At 35.0% G+C, this 10,921-nt stretch overlaps 1 protein-coding gene across 3 annotated transcripts; it reads left to right on the top strand.

The window, feature by feature from the left end:
* Positions 1–5,936: 5,936 nt before the first annotated feature.
* LOC107460089 (uncharacterized) lies at positions 5,937–8,868 on the top strand. 3 transcript variants are annotated; one of them, XM_016078415.3, is made up of 6 exons: positions 5,942–6,222; positions 6,298–6,405; positions 6,511–6,641; positions 7,047–7,147; positions 8,057–8,116; positions 8,520–8,862. In XM_016078415.3, exons 1-6 carry the CDS (start codon positions 6,021–6,023, stop codon positions 8,602–8,604), a joined length of 687 nt encoding a protein of 228 aa, XP_015933901.1. In that variant the 5' UTR covers positions 5,942–6,020; the 3' UTR covers positions 8,605–8,862. The 3 variants fall into 3 exon arrangements, with proteins under 3 accessions (XP_020984092.1, XP_020984091.1, XP_015933901.1); XM_021128432.2 differs by having other exon boundaries at positions 5,940–6,222; positions 6,298–6,641; positions 8,520–8,865; XM_021128433.2 differs by lacking the exon at positions 8,057–8,116 and having other exon boundaries at positions 5,937–6,222; positions 6,298–6,641; positions 8,520–8,868.
* The last annotated feature ends 2,053 nt before the right edge of the window (positions 8,869–10,921 follow it).

Below are 10,921 nucleotides of genomic sequence, written 5' to 3'. Positions count from 1 at the left end.
CCGGCCGGTTCGTCGGTTCAACGCCGGTTTCTTAATTTTACGGTTTTTCTTATTGTTCGAACCGCTTTAGTATCTGGTTCACGGTTCGACCGGCCGGTTCGAACCGGTTTTCAGAACATTGCTTCTCATCCACCCCACGAACAAGATCCTTATAGGTGATTTATGGATTATCGTAGAACTCTTGCACCTTCATCTGGCCCACATCGGTATGCGAATTGCTCAAAAATTGTCAACCTCTTCTCTCTATTTGTTGCTGAATTTTCAGATATTCATCCAGCTTGAGGTCGAACTTCAGTTCCGGGATCACTTTCTTCTTGCTTGTGACCTCGAAAAAGTGTTCCTCGTGTAATTTAGAGGAGAACCTATGAGTCAAAGTCACCAGATTACGGTGTCTTTCCCTTTCTCTTTCATGAGGATGATTCTCCTCCTTTTGGTGCCATTGATGAAAAAATAAAAGAAGAGTGGCACAACAATACCAAACTTAAAAGTTTGCTCATCTTCGAGCAAAATAAAATAGAGCAAGAAGAGGGGGAGGTCATGATTTAGGCTTAGAAGGGGAGAGGGAGTGGCATGTGAAGAAGAAAAAGATTGAAGAAGAAAAAGTAGTGGTGGTTTTGTATGGTGAGGTAAGGAAAGAAGAAAAGAAAGAAGATTTGAAGAAGAGGTTGAGATGTTGGAAGTGGAGTGGTGGTGGGAATAGAAAAAGAAGAAAATAAATAATAAAAGGAGAGTGAGGGACATGTGTTTTGAAAAAGAATAAATAAGAAGATGATGAAGGAATGTTGTGGTTGTGTGGAATAGAAGGTGGGAGTGGGAGTATTTATAGGAAAGAAGGGGAAAAAAGGGAATGAGAGAGAAGGGGGGATGGATAGGGGGATTTATGGAAGGTGGTTGGCGGGTTGTATTGGGAAGGGGAGGAATTCTTAGGAAGTGATGGGATTGGTGAGAAAGGTATGGGAAAGAGGAGAGATTTGATAAGAGGGGAGGGGCTAAGGGAAAAAGAAGAAAGGTATGGGGAAGATGAGAGATTTGATAGGAAAGGGAAGAAGTATAGGGAGGGAATCATGGGGGGTTGCTGAGGATTTAAATTCAAAAAGGGTGGGGAAGCTGGTGGAGCATGCTTGGCACTAAACACCAGGTTGCGGGCGTCTAGTGCTACCCCTCCCAAAGTTATTCCATGCAAATTCGTGCTCTTAGCGCTAAACGCCAAGGGTTCGGTGTTTAGCGCCCAACCCTTTTTTTTAAAGCACCTTAGCACTAGACGCCAAGGTGGTAGGGCCCAATTTCACAAAATTACCACCCCTAGTGCTAGACGCCCAAAGTTGGCGCTAGACGCCAATGTGGCAGTGAGCTCCGCCTTCAAACGACGTGCCCCTTGGTGCTAAACATCAGATCCTGGCATTTGGCTCCCAACCACCAGAATCAAAATCCTCCTTCGTGCTTCTAGCTCCGTTCCAAACGCACCTGTTCCTGTTTTTCTCAGAGTGTATGACTCAAATATAGTTAAAAATAAGAAACACTATAAACTATGAAAATAAACTAAATAAAATATGAAGAATGAAACATAATTAAAGGATACTAAAACATTGGGTTGTCTCCCAACAAGCGCTTCTTTAGCGTCACTAGCTTGACAGTTTACGCTTGCTGTTAAGGAGGAGGTTGATGATGTTGTTTCAAATGCTCCCCTCTCACTGTGAATCTTCTTTCTATGTCCTCATGAATTAACTCAACATGCTCAAGTGAGAGAATTATGTTCACTGCATACGAAAATGTTGGATGGTGAGTTAATACAACTTTCAATCTAGAAGACAAATCTTCAGTGGAGATTTTCTTGTTCCTCCAACCCCTGGGTGCCTTCTTCCTGGGAGCCTCCTTCGGAATTGATGCTGCACACCTAACAACAAACTTATATTTGATGTCAGGGAGAATTTTATTGGCTTTCACCATAGAAGCTTTGGATTGTAACTCATATTTGGTATTATCAAGTGATTCTGGAGGGAATTGATCAGTAGACTCAGTTTTCATGCACCTCTCTTCTTCATTGAAGTGATGTGAGGCTTTTAAGACATGAAAAACCAAGTGCTTATCATGTACTCTTAATATTAATTCACCTTTTTCCAGATCAATGAGAGATCATCCAATGGCTAAGAATGGTCTTTCCAAAATAATGGAGAAATTTTTATCTTCTTCCATGTCAAGGATCACAAAATCTGTTGGAAAGAAGAACTTTTCCACCTTGACTAGAACATTCTCCACCACCCCATATGCCTGCCTTATGGATTTAACTGCCAATTGAAGAGCTATCCTTGTAAATTCACCTCTTGAATTTGTAGCTTTTTAATCATAGAAAGAGGTATCAAGTTGATGCTTGCCCCTAAATCATACAATATGCCTTCAAAGGTGTTGTTTCCAATAGTACATGAGATTTGAAAACTTCTCAGATCTGGCATCTTACTTGGCAAATTTTTCTGAATGATGGCACTATACTTTCTAGTTAGTATCATTGTTTGGTCTCCTTTTAGAGATATCTTCTCAGACAACAACTCCTTCATGAAGTAAGTATACATAGGCATTTGCTCAAGAACTTCTATGAAAGGGGTGTTGATGTGTAGTGTCTTAAATACCTCCAAGATCTTAAAACATTAATCAATCTTGTGTTCTTCCTGAAGCTCTTGAAACGGTGAGGCTCTTGGGTTGTGCTCAAGCAATGAGGTCACCACCTCGGGTTGCTCAATCTTGGTGTGTGTAGGGAGAGAGAGAGAGAGTGTGTGGGCTCCTCAAGGTCTCTGTCTTCCTTCATACTTTTTCCAATTGGCTCCTCATCACTAGAGGGTTAGGTATCCACCTCTTTTCCACTTATCACAGAGATGGTCTTACATTCCTCTCTTGGGTGTGAAATTGTATCATTGGAGAATGTATTAGGGGGCCTCTCAATAACTTGTTTGCTCAACGACCCCAATTGAACCTCCAAATTTTTAATTGTAGCTCTAGTTTCTTGAATGAAACTATGAGTGGTTTTGGAGAGTTTCGCTAATGATGCTTCTAATGCTGAGGTATCTCGAGCAACTGGGGTTAGATTGTGTGATTGAAAGGATTGATGTTGCTGGTTAAAAGGATTTGGCAGGTTGAACTGGTTTTGGTTGTTGAAGTTGGATTGCCTTTGATTCTGGTTTTGATTTTCCCAGCTAAAATTTCGGTTATTTCTCCATCCCGGGTTATATGTCTTGAAAAAGGATCATTATTAGCTGACCTTGAAGAATTATCCATGTAATTAACTTGTTCAAGAGGGGGTGTCTCATAACCAAAGTTTCCAAATTGAGACACTCCACCACTCATGTCAAAAGAAGGATTTTGGGTAGTAACAGACGACACTTGCATACCTCCCAAATATTGAGTGATGGCATTAATCTACTGAGACATAGCTTTGTTCTGAGCTAAAATAGCATCCAAGGCATCCAACTCCGTGACACCTTTCTTCACGGTTCTCTCTGAAGAATATAGGTACTGATTATTGGCCACCATTTCTATCAAATCTAAGGCCTCATTAGTGGTCTTCATATGCAAAGAACCTCCTGCAGAATTATTCAAATAAAGTCTCGAAACCGGAGTGATACCATCATAGAAAATTTGTAATTGTACCCAATCCGCAAACATGTCCAGAGGACACTTTCTTGCCATAGCCTTGTATCTCTCCTAAGTTTCATAGAGAGACTCTCCATTAAGTTGTCTGAATGTCTGAATGTCAAATCTCAGCTTAGTCAACCTCTGATGTAGAAAGAATTTGGTTAAGAATTTACCGACCAAGCCCACCCAGGTTGTTATACTTTTCTTAGATTGTGTCTCAAGCCACTGACTAACTCGGTCCCTCATAGCAAAAGGGAATAACATCAACCTGTACACGCTGGCGGGAACCCCATTGGTCTTGGTTGTATCATATATCCTTAGAAAATTAGATATAAATAGATTAGGGTCCTCTGCAGGCTTTCACTGAACTGACAATTTTGCTTAACCAAAGAGATGAGTTAAGGCTTCAACTCAAAGTTGTTAGCATGCACAACTGGGGTACAATGCTTTCCACACAATTCTCGGGATTGTGATTAGTACATGACCCCAGAGTTCTTCTAACAGGTGGGGCATTATTGGGGTTATTGACCACAAGATTCTCAATATTATCAGCCATACTGAATTCAGCTTCCTCTTCAGACTCGTCCCTAAAGATTTCTTGAACCTTCTGAGCTCTAACTTGTTTCCTTTGCTTTCGAAGAGTCTTTCAATCTCAGGATCGTATAGAAGAGGTTCTTTATCTCTATTTCTCTGCATAAACAACTAGAAACAAGAAAAAGTGGGATTCTCAACGTCACAGTGAAAAGAACCCAGTGAATCTCACGAAAATAAAAGAAAAAGAATTAAAATAAATAAAGACTAAAGGACAAAAATTAAGGCAAAATAAAATTAAAAAAGAGACGAAAATCTAAGAGGAATAAAAATAAAAATAAAAAATAGCAACTAAAACAAAAGTGAAACAAAGAAAAAGTTTAATTTATGCAACTAATCAATTAGTAGTTGTTAGTCATAGTTAATACCTGGCAATGGCGCTAAAAACTTAGTGCAAAATTTACAATTCACAACTTACCAGCAAATACACTGGGTCATACCAAGTAATAAACTCAAGTGAGTGAGTATCGATCCCACGAAGATTAATGGACTAAGCAAGCAATTATTGATTAGTTGCTCTAGTAGTTAAACAAGTTGAAATGAGAGGGTTGATTATCAAAAAACATAAAAGACAGTAAAGTAAGAAAAGCAAATAATAAACGGTTGAGAAAATGATATGAGAATAAAGTTAAGGCTTTGGAGGTGTTTAAATATCTAGATTAATACTCAATGTCAACTACCTTGATTATGCAATGATTTAGTTTATGACAAAATTCAAGTGATTAAATTCCTATTCCTAGGTATTCTAATTTCCTCTAATTCAACTAACCGTCAATTCTTTGATCAATTAATTGTATTAGAGGGTTAAGTCTAATTTCTTATTTATAAGCCACACAAACCCCAAGAACCCAAGAATGATGCAGTTTTATGTCACGTAGTACATTAAACCTAGACAATTGAGAATTTATGAGAAAGTGGTTTCAAGATGTAATTCTAATTATATAACTTTTTCAAAATTCAATAGAATTCAAGTTAGATTAGAGTTATTTTCCAATACTTACTAATTCGTAGGATGAAGAACGAAACCAATTCTTAAATAATAAATGTATTAATCAAGAGTAGAAGAATAAATCATTATTAATCCATCAAAGTAAACAGAGCCCCTAATCTTAACAATAGAGGTTTAGTTACTCATGGTGTGTAAAAAATTCTAACAGAGAAAAGTGTAAAAATGCGGAATTAAAAATTAAGAAAAGAGAAATTTTCACGTGGGCAAATCTCTATCCTATTTATAGTCCTAATTAAAATTGATTTAAAACTTAAATAAAACCCTAATAAATTTTTTCTAATAGTTATTTGATTTAAAATCAAATCTTTAAGCCTTCTGCTGATTCCATGCAAACGTGTGGTCCCATTGTTGTTCACACTATCGGTGCTAAATGCCAGTAATTGGGTGTTTAGCGTCAGTCGTCCAACGAACCTTACACGCACAATATGGTCCTTGGCGCTAAATGCCGGTGAATGGGGCACTTTCATAATTTAGTATAGTACACATAATGAGTCATTTTACAGGATAACACTTATTTGAATTTAATATTAAAAAAAATTAAAAACGTTTAGATGCCTAATTTTATTTAGCTACAAGAGCAATAAAATAAAAAAATAAAAGAAAAAAAATTAATCAAACTTGTAAAATTAACTTTTTAATTAGGACACCTTATCTCATAATCTCATGAATACTTTTTCTGTTAAATGTGAAATTATTTTTATGCATGCATTAAAATTAAGCCTTAAGTTAACCGAAAAAATAGAAAACTCAAGGTAAAGTAGCTGAGCTAAAAAAGCAGAGGGGAGTAAACAAAACAATGGCGGTGGCGGCAGCGGCAGCAACTACCCTTTCAGCTCTCTCTATTTCCACCGTTAGCGCGGGATTTTCATTCCATCCAAAACCCATTCATTCAAAAACCAACTCCTTAGCCACCCGAAGGGGCGCCGTTTTACTCTCCTTCCTTGCTCACACCTCCTTCCTCTCTTTAACTCCAGCCTCCGCCATTGAATTCGGCATCTGTATGTATGCATTAATTATTATGCAACTACTCTTCGAAGCTTGAAAAACCCTAATTCCTTATCCTCTGTGCACAGCAGGACCTAAGGATTGGCTCAAAGACCAAAAGAAGAAGGCCTACAAGTTCCTATTAGCCCCCGTCGACGCCTCGCGCGAATCCCTTCGTTCTGCATATCTCTTGCTCAGTGCGTATAGTTCTCTCTCTAACTACGTTCCTCCGCACATTTCTTTTTATGCAGATTTTGTTCGGTTATTTTTCTTTTCTTTTCTTTTCTTTTATTGTTTTTCAGTGGAGCCCGAAGCTGTGTATTCCGAAGAGGATTTGCAGAAATTTCAGGACCTCTTCAGATCCGCCGCTAGGGATTGCGTTCCGCAGGAGAGGAATTCCTTTGTCAACTTCCAAGCCAACACCGGTGTAGAGGTTCGTTCCTCCTCTTACTGTATCGCAATACATAATTTGGACGTTTTTGAAAGTGACGAGCAGCAATTTGATTGAGAAAATAGTTAAAGGAAAATAATGCTCCTAAACTGTAGATGGTTATTGAGTATCAAATGCTTTGAAGTGGTAAAACTGTAGATTCATCCTTATCTGAAGTTGGATATTTTATATTTCGGGTGATTGTATGGTATCAATTATCAAATGATACCGATAAGTTACGTGTTTAACACGATTCATTTATGGTGATGTCATTTTGTTTGGTTAGGGTGGATGCTTTGTTAATTGTTCCTATCAATTTCTTTTTTCCCAAAAGGCATTGATACCTCAAGGGCAAAGGAACTTTAAAACAGTTACAGAATTCAACTTCACTGTCTTTTTCATGCACAGGTGTGCACGTTTCGGTTGATCGTGAAGAATGCAGCCTCTTTGCTTGGAAATAAGGATCCTGTAAAGTTGAAAGCTGAAGACTTGCTAGATAATCTTATAAGGTATCCCTTTTATAATATCCAGGCATTGTGATGTTTCTGTGCCAGCTAGTGTTCCTCGAATACTTTTCTTTACATATATTGATACTAAAACATTTGAGAAGCTTCTGCTTTTATTATTTCTTTTTTTTTTTTTGGAAAGGAACAACTTGAAGTGCAGTGTAGTGGCAACATGGCTTCTTTGTTATAAAAGTTTATCCGGCACATGTTGTTTTGCATTATCTGATTCTTTTGTGGATGACATTTTATTCCCAGCATTTAGCTTCTATTTATTTCTCTCTCAGAAACTCTTAACGAGGTCCTTGTTCTCTTTCCAACTTCATTATTTTTATCAATACAATGCAGGTCAAATATTATTATATTTTTGGTTTAGAGGAATGTCATAGTTTCGTAGGAATTAGTATTTACAGATATGAGTAAGCTATTTTAAATGGTTTTGCGGTAATTTTGGTAGAACTCTATCCCTGTTAGAAATTTGCAATTTAAATTAAAACATTGTTCACTATTTCTTACTTTTACCAAACTATTTTCAGCTGGCCCATATAAGTGGTTGCCATGTGACAATGGATTTAAAATTCCCATTCCAGTTAGAATATTATGAACTATGAAGGGATTTTCCTTGTCTTGTGGACTTGTAAACTTCAGAGCATCTATTCTACCTTGTAGACACTTTAGGTTGTCCTCTAAAACAATACCTAGTTTTTCATTCTTCCATTTTCTTACACGCTATCTTCTACCAGTATAATAGTTAATGCATTATCTGCCTCTTCCCCCTCCCCCTTTTTTCTCTTCTTCTTTTTCTTATGTCTTTACTTTCCCTTTTCTTCGTTTGACCCAAAATGCAAGCTGATTATTTAATTGTTAACATCCGATGATACATGCATTTTTCCTTTATTGCTTCATATTATGCAGATCTTTCACCTCTGTCACTGGGCTGGCAAGCAAAGCTAATATTCAACTCTCATCAGATAGGTTTGCCTTTAATAATATGTCATCATCATGGAGAAGACATATTTTCCCCCCTTTTTGTGTTTTAAATAAAATAATAACAATAGCTGAGGTTCTGTAGCAGCTAATGGACTTGTAACTTTAGTGTCTCTAAAAATCAGGGGTCTGGTAAATCGTGTTCGAAAAATGTTAAATAAAAGCAATAGTCAAGCTGTTAAAATTGTCAGCAGATCGAATTCATTAGCGGACCTTTCTCAAGATTTATTGTTCTATTTTTAACAAAATAGATCAGATACATTTGCACTTTGGATTGAATGGGTACTTCATCTACAGTTTTGGTGTCTCGTTTTTCATAATGATGATGATTATATGTTCGTTATGTCCTTGAACTGACTGATCACCATTTTTTTAACTCTTATTGTTACAGAAGAAAGATAGCTGACGCTGTATCGGAAACCATATCTTCTCTTGACAAATTTGAGCAGGGGATCAGGGATTGCCTTGAAATCTAACTTTAAAAGGCAGCCTGAACTCCATTTTGAAGCGGAAAGTGGATTATTCAGAAATCATGGAAGTATGGCTGCTGCCTATATCTTTTGAATCCAAAGTTTTGTTATGTCTTTTCCTTGATTTTTCTGTTTTGATTAGGAGGATTTCTTCTCCACCCTTCTCTCTGTAATCTTTTGTTCAACTTAATGAATTTCTGATTGTATAAAAATTGTTATCTACTTTCTTCGATTTCGAAAAAAAAAAAAAGCGAGTTGCTTTACTTAACAGTCATTAATTGTTGTTCATTAGTTGCAACAATGAATGAATGTTAAATAAGATAAGTTTTGATTGTTTTTGGCTACTTTTTTTTTGTTACCAAATATTTTTGTATTTAAATTAATATCAATGCTACTGTGATAACGAGAAAGGTTGGCACTATTTATACTTAATAAAAAAAGTAGGCAAAATATAAGGTACAGATCAAAGTTTAAAGATATGCTTACGTGGTAAAATATAAACCATACATTCTAAAGCCACACTTTTCACTTAAAACCGTAACTTTTCATAAAGAAAAGCGTCACTTAATGAAAAAAAAAGTAAATTAGAAGATTTAAGAGAAGAAATAATTAAATTATCAAAATTAATAGATAAAAAATTAATGATTTTAACTAATGTTAATTGTAATGACACCGAATTCTTAAAATCAATACAAAATGATTTTTCTCAAAATCTTTATTTTATTGAAGGACTTCAAAAACCTGAAAAAATTTATTTTTCACACGGAATTTCTAAAAAATGCTACTATGGAAATGATTTCCCACATCTTTATCATACTTTTAACCCACAATTAAATTCTATAGTAGATATACTTGAAGAAATATTAGTATCCATAAAATTTCAAAGAAATAAGGAAAAAGAAAATCCCAAAGAAGAAAAATTTTAAAATATAATCAATATAACAGACTTAAAAGTAAAACCACTATTGAAATTATGAATATTGAAGAAAAATTAGAAGAAGTTACAATACTTTTTAAACAATTAAAAATGGCTCAAGAAAATAATATTATGGAACATGGTTTTCAAATAGAAGAAGAATTAGTAAATTCTGAAAATATAGAAAATGAAGAACACATTCTAGATTATTCAAGTAACGAGAAACCAGCAATTCCAATACAAGTAAAAAATGAAGCTGGAACATCTAAGGATAATCAATCTCAATTTAAATGGGAAACAGGTTTTGATAATTATGCTTTTAAAAAAGGGTTTATAAATAAAGATTCAAAATATACAAAAATATCATCAAAATACGTTCCTAAAATCCAGGAAATGGAAGGAGAAAGAATGCTCGACTTAGACTGTAAAAAGAATGAAAAAAAATTTTCGAAAATTGGTTGAATTCCTTTTTATTAGAAGCTTTTACTAATCCAAAGCTTAGTGAATTGCTTTGGAAAAAATATTATAGATCATAGACAAGAAGTCTATAATAAAGAATATCAAGAAGCAAAAAACCATTTAGCTAATATTCAGATATATGATCTATGTAATGTAGAATCTTATATATGCGAATATAGAATACATTATTACAAATTAAAAGAAGAAGATAAAAATCATTATCTTAGTATGTATATAACAAAACTTCCATATCCTGCTAATGAATTTATAATGGGAAGATTTATAAGAGAAATAAATAGAGGGACAATTGAAAATAATTTTGGTGGAGCAACCTCTGCAATAAGAGAGGAAATAAAAGAATGTTGTATGCAAGAAGCAACTCAAAAAAGATTTACGAATATAATTAGAATTTGTTGTCAGGATAATGAAGAGATACCCCAAAAATATGGTCTTAATAAAAATTTTCAAAGAAAAAGAAAATATCAATTTAGAAAAAAAAATACTATCCAAACTGGAGAAAAAAGAGGTATTTTAGAAAAAGAAATAACATGGAGAAAAAAGAGGTATTTCAGAAAAAGAAATAACAATAAAAACAAAAGACAAAAACGTGACTATTGCCCGAATAAAAAAGAAAACTGTAAGTGTTGGTATTGCCAAGAAGAATGACACTATGCAAATGAATGTCCGAAAAAGAAGGATAAAAAGGATCTTACTAAACAAATAGAAATTGCTAAGTCTTGTTTCATGGAACCATTAGAGGAATCTAATGATAACTTAGACTATATTTTTGAATATGTCTCGGAAACAAACTCAGAGACTGAGTAATAATGCCACATTTATTACTATAAAAATAACAGAAAAGTTTATAAATGCTTTCATAGATTCTGGAGCAACACAATGCTTTGCTAGTTCAAATATAAAAATTGATTGGAAAAAATTAAAGAAACC

This window comes from Arachis duranensis, chromosome 8 (assembly GCF_000817695.3).
Source record: "Arachis duranensis cultivar V14167 chromosome 8, aradu.V14167.gnm2.J7QH, whole genome shotgun sequence".
Classification (NCBI taxonomy): Eukaryota; Viridiplantae; Streptophyta; class Magnoliopsida; order Fabales; family Fabaceae; genus Arachis; species Arachis duranensis.
Note: the sequence above shows the minus strand (reverse complement) of the source record. Positions and strands in the feature narration are given on the sequence as shown.